The 23770-nt window shown below is 38.8% G+C and overlaps 1 protein-coding gene across 1 annotated transcript in view; it reads left to right on the top strand.

Annotated features, from left to right (window-relative positions):
• The first annotated feature begins 6577 nt into the window (after window positions 1-6577).
• COL9A1 (collagen, type IX, alpha 1) overlaps window positions 6578-23770 on the top strand; it is a 126799-nt gene continuing 109606 nt past the window's right edge. Inside the window, exons 1-5 of the mRNA XM_006899479.1 lie at window positions 6578-6739; window positions 7196-7269; window positions 9067-9144; window positions 9260-9392; window positions 18119-18515. Of these exons, the coding sequence (XP_006899541.1) occupies window positions 6726-6739; window positions 7196-7269; window positions 9067-9144; window positions 9260-9392; window positions 18119-18515 (696 nt within the window). The 5' untranslated portion in view covers window positions 6578-6725. The remainder of the gene's footprint in view (window positions 6740-7195; window positions 7270-9066; window positions 9145-9259; window positions 9393-18118; window positions 18516-23770) is intronic.

Raw genomic sequence — 23770 nt, 5'->3', positions numbered from 1 at the left:
AGGAGAATTGATGCCTTTGAGCTGTGGTGCTGGAGAAGAGTATTGAGAGTACCATGGACTGCTAGGAAAACAAACAGATTGATACTGGAAAGGGTTAAACCGGGGATCTCCTTGGAGTCAAGGATTCTGAGGCTCCATCTAACATACTTTGGATATTGTAAGGAGGGACTCGCCCTTGGAGAGGGACATCATGCTTGGGAGGGTGGAGGGACTGCACAAGAGGGGGATTGATTCAGTGACTGGGGTAATTGGATGGGAGTGTCAGAGACAGTGCTATTGGCACAGGACAGAGCAGAGTTTAGGGCTGTAGTACATAGGGTCGCTATGAGTTGCAAGCAACTCAATGGCACATAACAACAACATATGAATATTGTGTGATAACCAATATAAAGTAAAAAAGGAAACAATTATATTGTTGTTGTTCTTGTTGTTATGTGTCGTTGAGTTGTAGACAACTCATGACCCTATGAATGAAAGACCTCAACACTTGTATAACTTTTGTCATTTCTCCAAGATCATAGATTTTCCAGAGGCAAGTTATTTTGGAAGTGGATGCCTCTCCTGCTTCCAAGCTTGTTTAAATAGGGAAGTGCCACCAAATACTGTCCACCATGGATAACCATTATTGCATTTGACACATCAGTGTCATAGTATTAAGCATCACAGCAACTGTGAGTTACCTCTGTACAGCAAATGGACAGACCAGTGCTATACTACTTAGAAGAATGTCTGACCAAAAACAATTAAAAGCAGGCCTGAGGGCTGCAGATTAAAATCACCCATCTTTGGCTTGGTAGCATCACTTTCTATCCACTAGGCCAACAGAGCTCTCTCTATGACTCACAGCAATTCTATGAACAACTGATCTAATTCTTGCCCCGTCCGACGCCATCCTCACAATCCAAGACATGCTCAAGCACATTGTTACAGTCATCGTATCAACTCAAATATTAATGCATATAAAATACAGTATGATTGACCAAATCTCACTTCCACATATCCCCTTCCCACATCGCCTACTTTCTCTAACCCCAAGGGAAAGAATTCTAGGTAAAATGAGAGAGTAGTGGCAATGATGAGCCCCTATGCCTGTTTCTATGCCTGTGACTTCCCTGTAACCAAGACCAGAACAGCGTGGGGTTTACTCCGGGTTCTAAGAGAATCTATCGACTTGCTAAGAAATACAATTAACAGAAAATGAATAGGGAAAGGAGAAAAAAAATGTTCTTAAGATATATATGCATATATTCTCTGTGTCCTCTGGATTTATATTCTCTTTTAATAGAGCTATTACTTGCTTTTCACCGTCTTAAATAAAACTGCCAAACTTGAAATAAGCCAAAGCATTTATGAGCACATTTGTTTTCCTCTCTAATCTTTTTATCATTTATTAAAAGGCTCCTGTCACCAACCTTCAGATTTGAACTATAGAGGTTTCTTTAAAGTGGAGGGAGAGGAGGCAAAAGCAGAGGTGAGATATCTGAAACAATAACGGGATTTCTCAGGGACGTTAACTATATAGGAAAATCTGCCTTAATTCTTACTTCTCAGAACAAGTAATGTGAGAGGATCCATGATGCAAATAAAGACCTTTTCTATAATAAAGAGGTCTATAAATAAAGAGCCTATTCTCTGGAAAATGTTTGTCCCCTGGTGGATCTAGCTGGCTTAGCGTACATGACTCGAGGATGTCTGGAAGGTCCCCGGTAATACAATTCCTCCTCTGAGGTTTTATTATTAGAGGATAATAAACTGCTCCATTTAAGCAAACTCTGATTTAAAAGCTTTAAAAAGAACTAGGTAGGCTGTGAGAGTTACTAGTTCTGTTCTTACTAACATGGCTGCCCTGTTAGTGTCAGGCGCTATAGCACAGACTCCAATTAAGAGCAATTCTATGTAAAATAGATTGAAATCCTGCTGAATTCTGACAATGCTCACTATCTCTGCTGGGCTTAAGACCATTGCTGAATGGAATCACTTTGTCGATCCATTTCCCTGAGGATCTCCCTCTCTTTTCTCTGACCTTCCATCTTTTCTAGCTTGTTAGCCTTCTCCAAGGAGTGGCACCTTCCTGCTAACTTGCCTAAAGTACGTGAATTGAAGTTTCACCACCCTTCCTCTAAGGACCATCCTGGATGCATGCCCTCCAAGGCAGATCTGGTGTTTTGGCAGTCCATGAGCTATTCAACACTCTTCAACATTGTTCAATTCGAAGACACCAATTCCACAGTATTTCTTAATCATTATTCAACTCTCACATGCTTATGAAGCAATTGAAAATACCATGGCTTGGGCCAGGTGCACCTTAGTCTTTTTTTAATTATTATTTTCATTGAGATTTTAATGAAAGTTTCTAGAGAACTTGGATTTCCATTCATCCATTGTTGCACATTTTCCTTCCTACCCTCCCCCCTTTGCTTTTCTCTTTGAAAAAAAATTCTTTCATTGTTGCACATTTTCCTCCCAATCCCCCCCACCCCTGCTAGTTCACTCCCCCCTCCACCACTTTATTATGTAACTCTTATTCTAGACTCTTGTTATGCCAATATTACCTAATCATATATTCCTTTTATACAGTTCTCTCCCTCATCTGTTTCAATGTCGTGTACATTATTTACCGCCTCTTTTCTTAGTTTTACCCCAACCCCCATATCAGTCCTGTTCTATTAACAGTGGCATTATACAGTATTTGTCTTTTTTGTGATTGAGATATTTCACTCAGCATAATGTCCTCCATGGTCACCTTTTTGGTATAATATTTCATGAGTTCTTTGTTTTTCAGTGCTGCATAATATTCCATTGTGTGACTATACCACAATGTCTCTATCTAATCATTTGTTGCAGACGCTTGGGCTATTTCCAACTCTTTGCTATTTTGAACAAAGCAGCAATAAACATGGGTGTACATATATCTGTCTGGGTGGTGGTTATGGTTCCTTTAGGGTATATTCCCAGTAATGGAATTGCTGGGTCAAATGGTATTTCTTTGTGCAACTTTTTGAGAAAGTGCCATACTGCCTCCCATAGTGATTGCACCATTTTACACTCCCACCAACAGTGAACAAGGGTAATGGCATGTCTGATAAGGGACGTATATATAGAATTTATAGAATACTTGAACACCATGAGAAGATAAACAACCCAATTGCAAAATAGACACAGGATATGAACAGACACTTCATCAAAGAAGACACTCAGATGGCAAACACACACATGAAGAAATGTTCAAAATCACTAGCTCTAAGAGAGATGCAAATTAAAACAGCTATGAGATATCATCTCACCCCAGTAAGTATAGCAAAATTTAACAGAGCAGCAAACAAGAAATGTTGGTGAGGTTGTGGAGAAACTGGAACCCTTGTAACAGTCCTTTTGTGACCAAGATATTTCACTCAGCATAATGTCCTCCAGGGTCACCCATTTGGTATCATATTTTATGAGTTCCTTGTTTTTCAGTGCTGCATAATATTCCATCATGTGAATATACCACAGCTCCTCTATCCATTCATTTGTTGATGGGCACTTGAGTTGTTTCCATCTCTTTGCTATTGTGAACAAAGCTGCAATAAACCTAGGTGTGCATGCCCCTTAGTCTTTAACTGACATTCTCTCATTTTAGTACTTTGAAGAGGTTCAAGACAGTAAATTTTCCCAATGTACATGTCTTTTCTTTTTTTATTCTTTCATTCACATTGTGTTTCATACAATCATTTCCATACATTATGTCTTATAAAATCAATCACCATTTATCTACGCCCAGTGTTACCTCATCTTTTCAGACCCTCACTGGATCTTTCCTAATTCCTTCATCTGCTTCCTTTCCCCACCAAACTCTGCAACCCTGTTGTTCCTCCCCCATCCATCCAGCTGCCCTACTCCTCTCTCACTGTACATTTATACACCTGCTATCAGTTATTCTTCTATTTTTACAATAATGATCTTAAATAGTATTTGTCCTTGTGAGATTGATTTCACTAAGCATAATGCTCCCTAGCTTCTCCCTTGGGATGTAGTATTTTATGAAATCATTGCTCCTGAATGTTGCATTGTATTCCATTATGTACACATCTTTTTATTTTCTAACTTTGCCTATCACGAGTGTTGATTTTGGATGAAGTAAAATTAAAAATTGTTGACAACAAATTCAATCTTTTCTCCATTTATCATTGGTCTAGTGGTGAGGATTTTTGTTTACTTTATATTAAGGTATAATGTATACTAATGGCTACCCTTGTAATTGGCAACTCTGATATATAAAGAGAATGCCAATATCTTCTGAAAAGTTCTAAACAGAATGAGGATATGAATTTTCCTTTGTAAGACTGAAATAAAACTCTAATAGGTTGGCTGGTTCAAAACTTGGAAGGGTGTAGGCCAGGGATGTTTCCTATCTCCATATGTTTTTATTCTATATGCAGAACAGATTATTCAGAAGGCTGGGCTGTATGAAGAGAAATGTGGCATCAGGATTGGAGGAAGATTCATCAACAAACTGCGTTATGCAGATGACACAACTCTGTTTGCTAAAACTGTGGAGGACTTGAAGCACTTGCTGCAGAAGATCAAGGACTGCAGCCTTCAATATGGATTGAAGCTCAACATCAAGAAAACAAAGATTCTCATCACTGGGCCGACTGGCAGCATAATGATAGATGGTGAAGACATTGAGATTGTTAACAGCTTTAGTTTTCTTGGCTCCACCATCAACACTCTTGGCACCAGCAGCCAGGGAATTAAAAGACGTATTGCATTGGGAAACTCTGCAGTCAGTTGTTGTTGTTATTGATTGCTTTTGAGTTGAGTACGACTCATAGAGACCCTATGAACAAAAGGCCTGAAGCCCCTCTACAAGCTTTCCACATTTATCAATGTTCATAGAGTTTCGGGAAGCATGTTATTTAGGAAGTGGATGCCACTCCTGTTTCCAAACCTGTCATATTGTTATGTGCCTTTGAGTAGCCTGCAATGTATAAAGATCAGCTCTAAATCCTCCTCTGTCCTCAGCCAGTCTCACTAATTTTGACACACCACCCCCATTGCCCCAGTTACTGTATCAATCCATCTCATCTGAGGTCTCACTCTCCTGTGCTGTCCATCCACTCTTCCGAGCATGATGTCTTTTTCCAAGGACTGTTTTCTCCTAACCACGTGCCCAAAGTAAGAGAGGCAGAGCTTTAAAATCCTAGCCTCCAAGGAGATTCTTGGTTTCACCCTCTCCAAGACAGTTCAAGACTCTTCTCTAGCACCACAGCTTGAATGCATCTATTCTTCTGTCATCCTTAGTCATTGCCCAACTCTCTGAAGCATAATAAGTAATTGAGAATTCCATGGCCTAGATTAGGCACACCTGCTGTCAGAGACCTCTCCAAAGTACTGAAGAGCAATGATGTCAATCTGAAACTAAGATGCACCTGATACAGGCCATGGTCTTTGCAATCACTTGCTATGCATTAGAGAGCTAGACAATGACTAGAAATAATAGAAGGAGAATTGATGCCTTTAAGCCATGGTGCTGGAGAAGAGTATTGTATACCATGACTGCTAAGAGAACAAACAGGTTCATCCTGGAGAGGGTGAAAACAAATTGCTCCTTGAAGGCAAGGATTCTGAAGTTTTGTTTGACATACTTTGAACATGTTGTAAGAAGGGACCAATCCTCGGATAGGAACATATCCAAGTTAGTGCCTCTTGTTACTTGCTCATCTTATTTGTGGAGAACAATGTGTCACTCATTTCCATGAATATTTTTTTCAGCTCTTGTAATCTCAGAGTTTAAAAAGAAGTTAGAACAGAGAAGGAGGTATGTGTTGGTCTTGCACTTTATCCAGATTCCCAGCCTTGAGGTACAGAGCACTCACACATAGTAAGCCAACGACCGTTCTACTTGGAGCAAGCTCATTTTCCGTGTCCTAGTTTTCCCATCTGTAAAAAAGAGATAATTTATCACTTAACTTTGTAGTGTTGTTGTGAGAATTAATTGAAGCTTCAAGAATTAAAAAAAAAGAATTTGCAACTGAGGAGTGCAGACAATATAGCTATAATAACCATGACCATGGTGACTATTCTGAAGAAAGCCTTAAATGTTTCCCCTTTGTTGTCTCTTTTAACACTCAAAGTAGTTGTTTGGGGTAACCGTTTCCCCCTCTATTTTGCAATTGTATCACCAGAGTTACAAAGAGTCTAACTAACGTGTAAAAGAGCTCACACCGAGTAAGCTTCAGAACAAACAGTATATGCAAACTTAGATTGATTGGACCCAAGACTCCCATGAATTTCCACATCTCTCGGCTCACCTCAGTCCTCTCAAAGCACTCACTGTATTCCTATAGCCCTTTTCAAAGGTCCCCCTGTATTCCTATAGCAGTTTGCCTGAATCCTTCTGGTGAATTTCCCCACATCCTGCCTTTCCCCCCTCCCCCTTTTCAGCAAAGTTTCCTCTGCTAATCCCTCTTTCAGTGTCATTTTGTTAGTTTTGGGGACACACCCCTGGCTGGGCTGGGGCTTACCGGGCAGCCTCTCTCCACCCCTTTCCTCAGCTTCTGTTTAAAATGGCATCACTTGCCTCAGGTTTGCTCTTTTTGCTTTTGGACCTCATAGGGGCAGGAGGAATCCAAGCAGGCCCATCAGTCCTGGGGTGGCAGTGAAGGGGTCTTGGGGGGCACCAAATCCCCTCCAGCCCCTTCTCCATAGGGACTGTTGTCATCAAAAGAAAACCAACTGGGAAAATGAAGATCTGCTGGTAAGAAGGTGCCACTGAAGAGAATGGTGGGGAGACTGGCCTGGCAGGGTGGGGACCTGAGAACAAAAGTTCTCAGTTTTCCCAGTGGTGTGGGGGATGAGGACAGAAGAGAGAAACTGTGAGTGATACAGGAGAGAAACAAAGATAAAAGAAAGAAACTGGAAAAAGAGACAGGCAATGATATAGGCAGAAAAACAAAGAGAAAAGAAGATGGAGGGAAGAGTATGCATATACAGCAACTTCAACAAAGACAGCAGATATGAGGTAGAAAAAAAGAACAAAGAGAGTGGGAGCTGGAGACAAATTCATTAAAGCTTTCAGGAAGATTTCAAAGTAAAAATAGAAAAAATATATTGGACTTTGATAATTTACATTTACTGATTAAAAAATATAATTGTAGTCTCCAATTAGAAGGATTCTTATTGAAGGTATTTTTTTTTCTCCTCTTCTTTTCAGGAAAGTTCCAGTTTTTTTGTTTATATGTAGTTTCCTGGGACCCTGGGCATCTGCGACTGTCAAGCGTCGCCCAAGTAAGGGCAATACTTTTAGATTTCAAAATATCACTCATTCCTAAGGATGTTTAAGAGACTATAACATCTCCAGTTCTTCATAGCCTCACTCCTAGGTCCAGCTGTGAGTCTGTTTTAGGGGCAAGTTTTCTGACATGAATGCTGGATACAGAGAGAAAACACTGATGTGTAATCACAGGGGGTAAGAAGATTAATCTCTGTGCTGTTGAGAGTCTAGTGAAGGGCTGGATTTGAGTGGTGACTGGTAAATGTTGTGTGACTACATGGATAGATGGATGAATGGATGAGTGAATGGAGAGAGAGATGCCATTCATTTGGCCAGGTATTCTGGGATGGCAGGGACAAAGCTTTGTAATCAGAAAACACTTTTTCTTGAGTCCTAAGGTGTGTGGCCTAGTGGCAAGAAGCTGTGCTGTAATCCCAAAGGCACGTAGTTCGAGGTCTCCAGCTGGTCCTCAGGAGAAAGATGGGCAATTGCCTTCTTATACAATTAACTGCCTCTTAAAATCTGTCATAGGGTTAGCTGTGGTTTGATGGTTTAAAGCAACAATAACAAGGAGTCTTTGCCTAGAGAAAGATGAGCACCTTCCTCCTGTGTGATTTATAACCTCTAAAAACCCAGGGGGGTTAGCTCCTTCTTGGCTCTGACAGGATGCCAATATGAGAGAGAGAAGAAGGGAGAGATAGAGAGGGAGGAAAGGAAAGAAAATCTTTGAAGGAGCCCTGTTAGTGTAGTACATTACATGTTGGGCTACCAACAGAAAGTTTGGTAGTTTGAACCCACCAGTTGAATAAGGAGAAAGATGGGATAGCCTTATTCCATAAAAATCTACAACTTCAGAAGCCCAGTGGAGGGTAACCAAGAGTTGGAATTCTACTTAAGGGTAGTGGGTTTGGGTTTTGGTTTGAAGTGTCTTTGCGGTGAGGGAAGCCTGAGCAAGGGTCGTGGAGATGGACAAGATACAAGAAGTCCTTTGTAGTGGTGAAAAACTGCCTTTTCCTATTACCTTCTATTTGTTTAACAAATTCTCAAATTCATTCCAGAATTTTGTATCAAATTGGGGATCTAATCTTCTGATTATTTTTTTTTCCTTTTCAATGCTTTTCTAGATTCTAGGTTGGTAGGGATAGTCTACCCAGCACCCTTATTTGAGCTTTTGGAGTGAAATGAATGCAACCTCTCTACATTATTTATGATTAGTGGATTCAGCAGCTCCTTGGTTCAAGGCTGGCTCTGGATTCCGTCTGGAATTCTAAAATCTGTGAAGCTCAAGGAATATTTTCTAGCCCAAACCACCAAATGTTTTCCAAACAGGTTTCAGACACTGTGTCATTCAGGACATTGTACAGGTCTGGTTCCAGGAGGAATAAATATCTAACTTCCTTAAAAGAAATATTTTCCCCAGCATAAATTATTAAAGCAACTCCTTCAGGATGAGTCATTAGTGAATTATAACATTAGAGTCATAGAATTAAAGCTATATACTCATAAGCTAATTGTATGGGATTCTCTCCATTGAGTTTGGAAGTAACTCATAGCAAGCTCTCCAGTGAGTTTTCAGGGGGCAGTAAATCACATGGGAGAAGATTCCCCTTCTTTCTCCCTTAGAGCAGCTGATGGATTGGAACCACCTGCCTTTGAGTTGGCAGCACAATTCCATACTCACTAGGTCACCAGAACTTCCTTCTTTGGCATAAGACTGTATTTTTAAATAGTCACTCAGTTTTGATTATGATAGGCACATCCCACAATCCCTGCAGCCGATGATGGAGAATAACATTCTATCTCTTTCACAGGGTTCCCTGTCAATTTGAATTCCGATGGTGAAGATGAACTCTGCCCTAAGGTCAGGATTGGCCAAGATGACTTACCAGGCAAGCAGTGATATAACATGGAAATGCATGAGTTTTATTTATTTTTGTATTTGGAAAAGTTGTAGAAAAGAACTAAGCCAATCTCATTATGGACTTTTATGTTCCATTCCCATAGGGTTTGATCTGATTTCTCAGTTCCAAGTAGATAAAGCAGCATCTAGAAGAACTATCCAGAGGGTAGTGGGCTCGACTGCATTACAAGTCGCCTACAAGTTGGGAAGTAATGTCGACTTCAGGATTCCAACCAGGTAATCTATCATTTATTGGAAATACTTTACTGATTATTTTGCCTCTAATTTTAAGAGAACCATTCAATTCCAGAAAATCTGTTTAGGCTCAATATTTCTTTCTTGGGCCATTAAAAATATAAAGATGAAGGAATTTAATTACTTACCTATCTTCAATGCTTGAATATGTAAATGCACTTCATATTTCAGTGTGTAATTTATATTTCAGGGAGAGAAAAATAACTGAGACTATTATACATTGATACAGGACATGTTCTTACTACCTTGCTGTCTGTTTCTCTATAATTTGTCTGGTTTTAACTGAAAGGAACCACTGTAAAAAGTGCCAGAGGTTAAGCATAAATTTAACTAGAAGCCACAGAGTGGTTAGAAGACTCACAATGGTGCTGTTCATGTGCTCTGGTGCTGAAATAAGACCACAAGCCCAGTGCTTGACTCTTGACAAGGACCTAACAAAAGAAAAGCTTGGGCAATGACAGCAGAAACAATGGCGGAGATAACGAAAAAATAATCCTCCACTTCATATAGCTGCTTCTCTGGAACTAAGCCTTTCATCCCTTAAATTATTTATAACTGAAGTATTTGAGTCTATGTGTAAGTGTTGAGTCTTGTGACTGTTATGAATGAGTTTCAGGGTGTTAGTTTTTATATTATCTTAATGCCCAATATATGATTATGTTATTGAAAGGTAACTTACGATTTAATGCACTGCCATCAAATATAGAATTAACATTCCTTTGGCAGAGTAACAAGGACTCTGGGGCTTTGATAGAAATTAACTTTTGTTGCTATTAAAATGGACTTTTAAAAAATATTTAATTTATTGTAATGAACATTTACACAGATTTTGGATTTCCATTCATTCATTGTTGCATTTTTCTCCCTGGCCACCCCTCAACCCCAGTTCTCTCTTCTCTTTGAAAAGTAAAAGAAAAATTCCTTCATTGAGATAAAATCCCCCTGCCCTGAGTATACTCCACCATGCAACCTTCATTTTGGACTCTTGTCATAACCATAATACCCTATCATATATCACTTTTAAACTGTTCTCTTCCTCATCTGTTTTAATGCGGTATATGTAATTTATCCAGTTTTTTTTTTTACAGTCTTACCCCAACACTGATGTCAGTTCCGTTCTACAACAGTGGCACTATGCAGTATTTGTCTTTTTGTGACTGAGATATTTCACTCAGCATAATATCCTCCAGGGTCACCCATTTTAATGAAAATAAAATCTGTTGCCACTGAGCTGATTCTGACTCACAGCAACCTTGTAGGACAGCAGAACTGCCTCATAAAGTTTCCAAAGCTGGAGTCTTTTATGGGAGCAAACTGCCACAGCTTCCTCCTATGGAACTATTGGTGGGTTTAAACTCCAGAAATTTCATTAACACTCAAATGCTTAACTACTGTGCTACTAGAGCTTTTTGTTAAGGAAAATACTATTCCATAACTATGGGACAGCGGCCAGTGGGCCTTGCCCTGGTAGAAAACATGAGGTTTTAAGGGACTTCCCACCATCCTCCACCTCTTCAAAGGCAGTGAGACCAAATGCTTCAGAAAGTGTCTGGACCCAGGCCCAGGGTGCCGGCTCTGCAGGGTTTAGAGGTGGGCCTTCCCTTTCAGGATTATCTGGTCACCAGCCCAGGGTTGACAAGGAGTACCTATGTACACAGGTCCTTTTAGTCCATTAAAACCGGTGACTCCAAACAATGTAAATATTGATTAATTAGAAGTGAGCTCCGGTGGTCTCATGAGTAAAGACTTACACGTCCACCACAAGGCACCACATGGTGTGAATCCACCAGTAGAATTTCTGGAAAAAATGGACAGTCCCCTCTTGTGTGATTTATAGCCTCTGAAACCTGCTGGAGGGTCAGCTATGAATTGGTTCCAACTCAATGACAATGAGTATGAGCATGATTAATTAGGACACTAATGGGAGCACTTTTGGCCTACTGGCAAGAAGCTGTGCTGCAATCCCGAAGGCGCGCAGTTTGAGTCAACCAGCTTCTCTGTGGGAGAAAAATGGTCAATCTTCTCCTTTGCAATTAATTGCCTCTGAAAATCCTCTGGAGAGTCAGCTATGAGTTGGTTCTGACTTGACAGTAAACAACAACAATATTATGGAAACTCTAAATATTTATAATAAAAACCCATTCTTATTAGTAAGAGGAATCTGATATAATGTAGCGCTGGCCTATACATAGAAATTCTGCTTCTTAGACACACAGTACTTTAGAAAATAATGTCAGTGAATAACATATACATTTATAAGATTGTTCTATACATTTACCAGTTGACATTGAATAGTCTCATCTGCATCACAGTGCTACTAGGTAAAAATATTTCAATCTTTTTTTTTTTTATGGACAAGACACTAGAGCCCAGAAGGTTTAAATTTGTGTAAAGCAGGCTGGAAGATACTGAGAGGATTGAAACCCAGACAGAATTGCTGTGGAGGCTGTGCTTCTAACCACCACTCCACATTGATCCTTTCACATAGACATATTTTAATTTTTTATATAAAGAAGTACTAGTAGTAGAACACTATGTTGTTGTTGTTGTTAGGTGCTGTCTAGCCAAGCACAACTTATAGTGACCCTATCAATAAAATATGTGAGCACTGTTCTATCCTATTCTATCCTCCCACTTCCTGACACACACAGCAGTCGCTGTATTAGTTCAACTGGTTGAGGGTCTTCCTCTCATTCGCCGACCCTCTACCCATGTCCTTATGCAAGGAATAGTTCCTCCTAGCAACATATCCAAAATATGTGAGGTAAAGCCCACTGGCCTCATTCTTGCCTCCAAAGAGCATGCTGGATGCACCCTCTCCAAGACACATCTGTTAATTTTCTTGGCTGTCCATGGGATGGATGTTCAGTGCTCTTCTCCAATACCACAGCTCAAAGGTGTCAATTCTTTTTCTGTCATCCTTATTCATTGTCCAGGTCTTGGATGCATAGCTAGTAATCAGAAAGACTATGGTCTGAATCAGATGCACCTTAGTTCTCAAACTGACATCACTACTTTGGAAAGGTCCCTAAATGCAGATTTTAACACTGCTATGCATCTCCTTATTTCTTATTTTTTTATTATTTCGTGTGCGTGTACCATCAAATCAGATCTGACTGGTACAGGAGGATATTGCTCCTCCTTCTCCAGCAGAGCATCTGGTGGATTCGAACCGTGTACCTCTGGGATTGCAGTGCAGCTTCTTGCCACTAGGCCACCAGAGCTCCCTGCATCTCCTTATTTCTTGACTGCTTGTACCAAGGGTGCTAACTGTTGACAGTTTCAATCTCCTCTCCATCTTATTTTTCTTTCTTTAATAATTAAACATAAGCCCACCAATGCGTCCCCAGTTTTCTAGAATATGGTGTACAGTTTGGTTAAAAATGAACACTAAGTTCAGACACTGATCAACTTGAGGCCATATAACCCTCTTTCTGCTCATCTTTGCTGTTATTGTTTTCTTTAACCATCCAGAGTTACCACTAAATATTGTTACAAGCTGTAGTCAATGTGTCACATTCTCTATTATTTTGACTCCTTGTCCCTCAAAGACTAGAACCCTTGTTTAGCAAGATTTATTAAGAGACGAATAAAGTGTGATGATGCAGAAGAAAGAAGTATGGCAAAGAAGTTAAAAAAGGAGAGTGAAGTCTGAGGTGGATGGGGTCCCAAAGGGCAGTGAAATTCATTCTTGGGCAAGTGACTTAAATTCTTATTCTTCTGCCATCCTTAGTCATCATCCAGCTCTCTAATGCATAGCAAGTAATTGTGAAGACCATGGCCTGGATCAGGTACACCTTAGTCTCTAGACTGACATTGTTGTTCTTCAGTGCTCTGGAGAAGCCCCTGACTGGAGATTTTACCCAATATAATTCATCTTTTAATTTCCTGACTGTGGTGCCAAGAGTGTTGATTGTGGAACCAAGCAGGCTCCTAACTCCTACTCGCTCAAAAGGGAGTAGAGAAGTGCTTGTGATGGTTTTTAGACCGTAGAGGGATTATTAGCCTAAATAAGTTTAAAAGCAGCTTCTGTGCTGAAAATGCATATACTGAGGAAGCAAAATAGTTAGCAGAATTCTTGTGGGAGAGACAGGAGGGTCTATGAAACTATTAAGTATGTGAGTCACAGGTTATTATTGTCTTAATTTTTTAAAAGATTAATTACAAGAGATAAACCTTTTGTTGCTTTTTATATTTAGGGAGAATAGGTTTACACTCTCAACTCCCACCTACATGCATGTTTTGTTTGTTTGCCTTCCCGAACAGAGTCTTTAGGGGTTTTTTGTAGCATAAGGTCATACACACGTTTCAAGGTTCAAAGAATTTTGATCTTTTATTCAAACTCTTGTGATTCTCTTTTTAAAGTACTCTGTGCAGATTGTAATATAATGAAATAAAACATTTATAGGCCAAGCTGCTTTTAAATTATTCATGCTGTCAAGTTTGCTTATGGATGTGCATAGCATATTTACAAGTACAGAATTTCAGGCATTCAAAAAAGGTAACGGAAGTGAGGTAATGTAGATTCTAATGTAATTAGTGGGATATGAGTGTCCTGATGGCTTACAGTGTGGACCTGACAGAATGAAGCCTGGCTTCTCAGATTTACCCAGTTACATACCCCCTAATTATGGCAGCATTAAGTTAAAGTGATATATCTCAAAAGATATAGTAGACAGTTTATATTTTGAATGTCTATTTTATTCTTGAGTTCCAAATATAGTATTTTTAAATGTACTTGTTAAAACTCCTATAACAATAGATATACTTAGTAAATTGAGAATTTACATGAAGAATAATGCATAGCATGTGATCATTTAAAACTATGTCCTGATAAAATAATTCATTCAGCACTATAAACACAAACAAAAATCATATTTGAAAATAATGGCTAAAAAGGAAGATATGGATGGAGTTACAACATCAGATGAAACTATTTCATTTTTTTCTGTTATTTTTAGAAAGCTAACACAAATTCAAGATGATTAGCCCATTTTATTGGACTGTTGTAGGAATAATTGCAGAAAAAAAAATGTATAGGAAGCAGTTTTTGAGATGAATCTCACTGCTCTCCCAGATCTGAAATAAAGTGTTTTGGATATTGCAAAACAAATAAGCAAACAAAAGTAAAAAAAAACCCCTATGTATAGATTTATGCTCGTTTATGCCGCTAAAGGCAATGATAAAAAGTTTTAAAATTAAAGGAAGTTTGAGGAAAGATTAAAAATCTTAGCAAGTTGAGTAGCTTATTTATTAGCTAATATTCTTGAAGTGAAATACTTATCTGTTTTGAAATTTTTTAATCCAAAAATTTGTGGCATGCTGGATAGCAGTATATATGCAACTACCATAGGGTTCTTTGTTAATCATTTTAGTATGTAAAACAAATGAAATTGGAATCCAGTTAGTTTGTTTCCCCTTTCTCTCTCTTCTTTACAAGAAAAGAACTACGTGTCTGGAGTTTGGTGTGATGAATCTTGATCTTGATCCACACCTTTTCTTAGAAATTTCAAATTGTGTTACATATTTGTTGTTGTTATGTATCATCAAGTTGACTATGGTTCAAAGTAAACCTGTTGTTGTTGTTGTTATGTGCCATCGAGTCGCTTGCAACTCATAGCGACCCTATGTACAAGAGCTCTATACGCTCTTCTAGCCTGTGCCAACCTAGCCATCTCAAATGCACTTATTCCTACCTCTCTAGTCACAGAATCGATCCATCTCATCAAAGGTCTTTCTCTCCTTCGCCGCCCCTCCACTCTGCCAATCATGATGTCCCTCTCCAAGGACCAGTGCCTCCTTGCAACATGCCCAAAATATGTCAGACGAAGTTTCAGAATCCTTGACTCCAGAGAACATTCTGGCTTCACCCTCTCCAGGACAAACCTGTTTGTTCTCCTAGCAGTCCATGGTATATTCAACACTCTTCTCCAGCACCACAGCTCAAAGGCATCAATTCTCTTTCTATCAACCCTATTCACTGTCCAACTCTCTGATGCATAACACATAATTGCGAAGACTATAGCCCAGATCAGGCGCACCTTAGTCTCCAGCCTGACATTATTGCTCTTCAGTACTCTTGAGAGGTCCTTCACAGCCGACTTCCCCAATGCAATTCGTCTCTTGATTTTCTGGCTGCTGTTACCAAGAGTGTTGACTGTGGAGCCAAGTGAACTAAAACTGTCAACTATCTCAATCTCTTCACCATCCATACTGATGCTGCCAATTGGCCCAGTGGTTAGAATCTTTGTTTTCTTGATGTTGAGCTTCAGTCCATATAGGCGGCTGTAGTCCTTGATCTTCTGAAGCAAGCACTTCAGGTCCTCCTCAGTTTCAGCAAGCAGAGTTGTGTCATCTGCATAACGCAGGTTGTTGATGATTCTTCCACCAATCCTGATGCCACATTCCTCTTCGTATAGCCCAAAGTCTCGGATGATCTGTTCTGCATACAGATTGAAAAGGTATGGAGACAGAATACATCCCTGATGAACTCCCTTTTTGATTTTGAACTATGTAGTGTCTCTTTGCTCTGTTCAGACAACTGCCTCTTGGTCCAAGTATAAGTTTCTTATTAGCACAATCAAATGTTCTGGGATTCCCATTCTTCTCAGAGTCAGCCACAGCTTATTGTGATCCACACAGTCAAAAGCCTTTGCATAGTCAATGAAGCACAGATAGACATTCTTCTGGTATTCTTGCTTTCTGTTAAGATCCATCTAACATTAGCTATAATCTCCCTAGTACCACGACCTCTTCTAAATCCAGCCTGCACATCTGGCAGTTCTCTATTGACATATTGTTCCAAACGTTTTTGGATAATTTTCAGCAGAATCTTGCTTGTATGTGATATCAATGATGTTGTTCGATAATTCCCACACTCTGTTGGGTCACCTTTCTTTGGGACGGGAACAAATATCGATCTTTTCCAGTCAGTGGGCCAACTGGCTGTTCTCCAGATTTCTTGGCCCAACTTGAAAGTAAACCTAGGAACAACAAATTGAAACCTGGCTCTATCCTGTACCATCCTTACAATCTCTACCATGCTCAAGTCAATTGTTGCAGTCACTGTGTCAATCTATTTGGTTAAAGTTTTTCCTCTTTCTCAGAGCCTCCAGCTTTCCTAGCATAATATATTTTCTCAAGGACTGGCCCCTTTTGACAACATGTTCAAAGTATATGAGATGGAATTTCACTATCCTTGCGTCTAACAAGAACCCCTAGCTGTACTTCCTCCAGGATAGATTTATCTGTTCTTTTGGCAATCCATGGGATATTCAAAACACTTTGCCAACACCACAGTTGAAAGGTATTAATTCTTCATCAGTCATCTTTATTCAACATTAAGATATATAGGAAGCAACCTAAAATACTATGGCTTGGATTACATGCACCTTAATAATCTATCAACTGATATCCTTGCTCTTTAGGACTTTGGAAAGGTCCTTGGCAGCAGACTTTCCCAGTGCAATACTTCTTTTGAAATCTTGACTGCTAGTATCAAGTGTGTTGATTGTGGTTCTAAGTAAAATGAAATCACTGACAACTTCAATCTTTTCTCTATTAGATAACTGTCTATTGCAATCCATATTTAAAGCTATAATCTGATTATCTGTGTAAGTCCCTCAAGTTTTCTTCACTTTCTACAAGAAAGCTTTTGTCATCTGCATGATGCAGGTTGTATATATATATATATATATATATATATATATATATATATATATCTCATTCAAAATAAACTTGTATCTCGTTTTCCTAGTATTTCTTTCTTGCTGAGCAATTTTTCTATGTTCAGAAAGAGGAAAGTAGAAGAAAAATCACTTTAATGTCTTGAAATATCATGTCTACATCTAATAGTGCTCAGTTTTAGAGTTCAATCTTTAGCTTTTAGCAGTTTGATTCCAACAGAAAAAGTTCTAGGTAGTCAGGGAAGATCTAAATATTGTGCTCCCCCTCAGGAGATGCCTAAGGGACACTGACAGCCTCATAATACTGTTTAAAGCAGGAAGGAAATAGTCATGATAGGCATTTATAAGATAGTTTAGGGACAACTGGGTTGGAGTAATGAAAGAGGAAGTGACCAGCTTTCCTTTGTCACGCATCCATTGACAAGTAGCTAGCTACTACTTTAACATTACACTTTGAAGTCCCTGAAAAAGACAAACATCCACTGTGTGAATTCTAAAAATGTTTCTGTCGGTTTAGGATATAATTGAGAATATAGGCAGTTATGCAAATGGAAAATATCTCTCATCTGTTAGAGTGAAAAAAGAATAACTAGTCAATTAAATGGTTTCATAAACTAGTAGAGCTGACTTGGATTTCAAGCGACCGTTCTCTTACTTGTGGCCAGTGTTGCCAAGAATTTTGGAAGAATGTGGCTTTTGGCTGAGTTGAAATTACTGCACAGTAGCTCTTTGGGATAGCATAAATAGTAATATTGTTGAGATTATACATGCTGGGAACTTTCTTGAGCCATGAAGATTTTTGGTGTGTATTTTAAGATGGAAACCTAACATAAATGAATGATTGCAACTTTGTGAAGGCCTTGATGAACAGGCATGAAATAAAAAATTGTGAAGTTGTTTACACTGTGGCTATTCTGTCTGCCTTGAATCTAAAACACCATATAAGGAAATATGCAAAATCTGATTAGTACAGAAAACCGTATTTATTTTTTGTTTGTTTGTTTGTTTTAAAATTCTACTCAGGCGCTTATATCCCCGTGGACTGCCTGAAGAATACTCCTTTTTAACTACTTTTCGGATGACTGGAAGCACACTTGAAAAGAACTGGAACATTTGGCAGATTCAGGATTCCTCTGGGAAAGAGGAGGTTGGAGTGAAGATTAATGGCCAAACAAAATCTGTTGCATTTTCATACAAGGGACTGGATGGAGGTCTTCAAACAGCAACCTTTTCCAGCCTGCCCTCCTTGTTTGACTCTCAGTGGCATAAGCTCATGATTGGTGTGGAGAGGAATAGTGTTACTCTCTTTCTTGACTGTAACAGAATTGAAGCCTTACCTATAAAGCCAAGAGGCCAAATCAATGTTGATGGCTTTGCTGTGTTGGGAAAACTTGCTAACAATCCCCAAGTTTCTGTTCCGGTGAGTATAAACAAAACAAAACAACATACAACACACAGTAAAACCAGGTTGCTAAAAAGTAATGCCTCTGGCATCTTTGAAATAGCATAATATCTTAAGCAATGAATGGCTGATTGCTTTTTGCCTCTTATTCACTCAAGCCTATGTTTAAAAAGCCTAGTGTCAAGGCAGGGACTGCTCGTGGACTGTGGTTAAGAACTTGCACTGTCAGTCTTAAGGCATGTGGTTCAATTCCAATGGGCAATCTCCTCCCCTGTGATTTAAACGCTATGAAAACCTGCTGGAAAGTCAGCTATGAGTCAGGTCCTACATGATGGTATACACAACAACAATAGTGTCTAGGGAGCATTATTTCTTGGCATCATCTATGGAAAGTTATATTGTTAACTCAAAGGCACCACCTTTCCTGAAGTTTGAACCCATCATTGGTTCTGTGGTTGAAAGACGGGCAGTCTTCTCTCTTTATGGAAACCCATAGCACAGTCATTATGAGTTGGAACTCCACAGCAGTGGAGTTTGAGTTTTTGAGTGTCTGTTTGAGTGTAGCATGTCCCAGATAGAATGGGGAGACAGAGAAAGGCATGTTTTCTAGGTTGAGGAGTTTAATATCTATGTAAAAAAATGCCCACTTCATACCCCTAGGAGCACCCAGAATCAGAATGAGACAACTAAAGAAATCCAAACTAATGGGGTACAAATTATGCATAGTTAACTAACAAGAATATTAAAAGTAAGGCTAAGATGAGTGTTAGATTCAGTAGAGCATTCTGTGCTTCTTAGAAGCAATAAACCTCTTAACTGAAGGATTTGAACTGGCAAAAAAAGAGGAGAAAGTACATACTAGCTGACAGAAACAGCAAACAAAGGAAAAGAAATACAGAACAGATAGGTCATGTTGAAAGTTCTGGAGATTGATTTACATGATATACTGCTTATAAAAATGCATGGGTATTATAAGGAAGGAGTGAGTGATACTGGGGTCTGGTGAGAGATGAACTTAGAGGCAAAATGTGATTGATAAAGAATACAAATATGGAGAGGAAATACTTGTTATTTTACTGTAAGTCTTGCATGGCATGTTGTAAAAGAAAAGGATTTTAGATTTTTAAAAAATTTTATTGTTGAGATCCATGAATATAAAGAAATTAAATAATGACAAAATAATTGTGTTAATTAGCACCATGCAGTCCTATTATTTTACATTGCTAAACCTTTATGGAATAATATTTAAGGTGTTTAACCTAATAATAGAAAAACTAAAATTATGTTTTAGAAAACAAGTGTACTTTCTGGTGAAAATTACAGAATTTAGGGATAAACAAAATATTGGTGCCAAAATTTCTCTCTGTTTGTGTTGTTGAATTCTAGTCACAAAACCTATGTCACTCAGGGTAGTAGGGGTGAACCAGTGATTCAGAATTGTTTCTGTGTACTTCTTTGAAGCAAAAAAGGGTTACTCGACATTTCAGTAATGGAATTGTTCAAATAACTTATTTTCAAGAGAAGAATTGTGATTGGTGTGAAGGAGAGTGTGAAATTTCTATAGCGTGAGATGGACAGAAAGCAATTTGTAACTGTTGAATTATTGCTTTGGCTTGTAGACACTTGAGAAAGTATGTTTTCAACTAATGAATTATCACACTTCAAGTGGTTGGGTTGGGACTACTTTTTCTCTCTTTCTTTTAAAAAGGAACTACTTTTGTGTCATCTTGAATTTGTGTGCACCAAGATCTTTGCAATGATACTGGAGAGATCTCCCTCCCCCCAACAATATTGAACCTCTAAAGTTTCTGTGTCATTTATAAACAATAGATGAGAGGATACCTTTGAGTACTTATTAAATGTGATAAACATTTTAGAGTCAAAATTATTGACTCATGACAATTTAAAGTACTAGTAATCCCAAATTTTAGCTAGTAGAATGCTATCAAATCATCTGGTTGCCAGAGAATCTAGATTCACATCATTACATGATGTTGTTGTTGTTGTTTAGTGCCGTTGAGTCGTAGACAACTCACAGTGACCATATGAACAAAAGACCTGAACACTTGTATAACTTTCGTAGTTTCTCCAAGTTCATAGAGTTTCCAGAGGCAAGCTATTTCGGAAGTGGAGGCCACTCCTGTTTCCAAGCTTATTTTAATTGGGGAGCTCCACCAAACATTGTCCACCGTGGGTAACCATTATCATATTTGATACACCAGAGTCAGAGTGTTCAGCTTCACAGCAACCATGAGTTACCTCTGTACAGCAAATGGACAGACCAGTGCTATACCACTTACAAGAATGTCTGACCAAAAACCAATTAAAACCAGGCCTGAAGGCCGCAGATTAAAATCACCCACCTTTGTCTTCATAGCATAACTTTCTATCCACTAGGCCAACAGAGTTCTCTCATTGTTGTTGTTAAGTGACATTGAGTCATAGACTCTATGACTCTATGAACAAAAGATCTGAACACTTCCATAACTTTCATTGCTTATATGCAGTATTAGAGTGTAGATTTTCTGCCACTCTTTGTGCTATATCATTGCTGTTTTGAAGTGCTATTGAGTCAACTATAACTCATAGCGACTCTACGATCAAGACCTGAACCTTGTGCTATTCTGCACGGCCCTCACAATCTGTCGCGCTCAAGCCCACGGTGGTAGTCATTGTGTCAATCCACCTTGTTAGAGTCTTCCTCTTTCACTAATGCTCTATTTTCTCTCCTTTTACCTCTCTCCATGGACTGGTTCCTCCTGAAAATGAGCCCAAAGTGAGACAATTTCATCATCCTTGCCTCTAAGGAGCACTCTGGCTACACTTCCTTCAATAGAGATTTATTTGTTCTTTTGGCAGTCCATGGTATATTCAATACTCTTTGTCGACGCCACAAATCAAAGGCATCAGTTCTCCTGCCTTTCTTATTTATTGCCCAGCTTTCAAATACACAGGAAGCAATTGAAGATATCATGGCTTGAGTCAGGTGTACCTTATTCTTTAAACTGATGTCCTTGTTCTCTAACACTTTGTAAATGTTCTTGACAGTGGATTTTCCCAATGCAACACATCTTTTTATTTCTTAACTGCTGCTGTTTATTGTGCCACATCATAGTAAAGGGGAAAAAATGCAAGTACAAGATCAGAGAGAGTCTTTAGTGTGTTTTCTCACATGCTAGAATGTAGCAAAGAATCTGAAAGTTCATGTTAAGTTTATGCTTCTGATCCATCAAGGAGCTTTATTATTGTAGGTCATGTTAAAAGTATTTGAAATAGGCATTTAGAAATTACTCCCTTCAAACTGAATTCAGACTCCTTCCCAAAGGAAACATAAAGGAGATTTGAACCTAAAGCACTATTAGTGTTTCATATTTGATCATGATAATTATATAATGGTGACAATGCTAACTAAATAGATCACGGTTTTATAGATCAAAATAGACTAAGGATTGACTGTGAGAATGATGAACAAAAACTTGTCTATAAAGTGCATTCCTCAAACTTGAAAGCAAAGAAGTAGTAAATTCTACATAACTGAAGCACATGTATTTTAATTATTTAGCCTCTTAATATCTTTAATATAATAATTTAAAGTTTTGTCGGTACTTTCGTACTTCATTCCTGTTAACTTACTTGATCCTTGCACCTGTTTTAAAAGATAGTAAACATAGACGAAACGATCTCAATTTCTTAGGTGAAAATGTGACTTCAAGCATGCCACTTGCCTTGTAAGAAACAACTGTAGTATAAGATTTCTAAGATACCTTATTTTCTGCTACACCAACTAACTTTCCTTTGGGAAGAGAAAACAATAAGTAAATCATTCTTCATAGAGCATCTCTTCATTTTTTGAGGAATTTGTGAGTTGCATAAACTATGCAAGATTTAGTCTGCTAAGAGTATACTTTTTTTTTTCTCTTCAAAGGAAGGGAACATCAGTATGGATGGTGAAGAGATTGAGATAGTTAACAGTTTTAGTTTACTTGGCTCCACAGTCAATCAACACTCATGGTAACATCAGCCAGGAAATCAGGAGATGAATTGCATTGGGAAAGTCAGCTGTGAGGGACCTCTCAAGTGTACTCAAGAGCAATAATGTAAGGCTGGAGACTAAGGTGCACCTGATCCAGGCTCTAGTCTTTGCAATTACGTGCTATGTATCGGAGAGTTGAACAGTGACTAGGGATGATAGAAAGACAATTGATGCTGTTGAGCTGTGGTGCTGGAGAAGAGTGTTGAATATATCATGAACTGCTAGGAGAACAAACAGGTTTGTCCTGGAGAGGGTGAAGCCAGAATTCTCCTTGGAGTCAAGGATTCTGAAGCTTCATCTGACATACTTTGGGCATGTTGTAAGGAGGGACTGGTCCTTGGAGAGGATCATCATGTTTGGGAGAGTAAAGGAGGGCGCAGGAGAGGAAGACCCTCAATGAGATGGATCAATTCTCTGATTGGGGTTGTGGGAGTGAGTGTGTTGGAGATGGCGAGGTTGGCACAAGATAGAGCGGTGTTTAGGGCTCTTGTACACAGGGTTGCTATGAGTCGCAAGTTACTTGATGGCACACAACAAGAACAATAACAACAGAGAAGGGAGACGGTTCAGCATAAAACATACCTTTGGTCATCAATCCTACTTTTTAATTTAGTGGACGTTCTTTATGTTGTGGTTATCCTAAGTGACACAAATCACAGACCATGTCTGCAAGGTGCTAGTGTATTGTGGTGGGAGGAGTAGAGACAATAAACAATCATGCCAAAACCTAAGGACAGTGAAAATGAAAAGCAGTGGGTGCCATATAACTACATGGAAATGTTTCCTCACTTAGATTGCTGTTGTTAAGTGCCATCAAGTCGTAGAGGACTTATAGCGATACTGTGAATGAAAGACCTGAACACTTGTGTCATTTTTGTTTCTCAAAGATCATAGAGTTTCTGGAGGCCAGCTATTCTGGAAATGGATGCCACTCTTGCTTCCAAGCTTGTTAGATAAGGGCAGGGAGGAACTAGAGCATGGAGGTCACGGATATTTCCTGAAGGAGAGGATGGCTGTGTAGAATCCTGAGGATGAATCAATCAAGAGTTATCCAGAAGAAATGGAGTCCAATATTCTAAGACTCTAATTTAAGAGTTCTTATATTTATTGATTCTTCTCTTTGCAGTCTATTGTCTCAGTAATTATATTTCTGATTTTTTAAAAGAAGTATTCAAAAAGCCCAGAGGATAAGCCCAAATGTTCACAAGTTGTAGGAAGGCTCTTGCTTTTTTTTTTTTTT

This window comes from Elephantulus edwardii, unplaced genomic scaffold (genome assembly GCF_000299155.1).
Source record: "Elephantulus edwardii isolate Elephantulus edwardi_28Jun2011 unplaced genomic scaffold, EleEdw1.0 scaffold00258, whole genome shotgun sequence".
In the NCBI taxonomy this organism is placed as follows: Eukaryota; Metazoa; Chordata; class Mammalia; order Macroscelidea; family Macroscelididae; genus Elephantulus; species Elephantulus edwardii.
The sequence above is the reverse complement of the archived record's forward strand: the minus strand, read 5'-3'. Positions and strand labels throughout refer to the sequence as shown.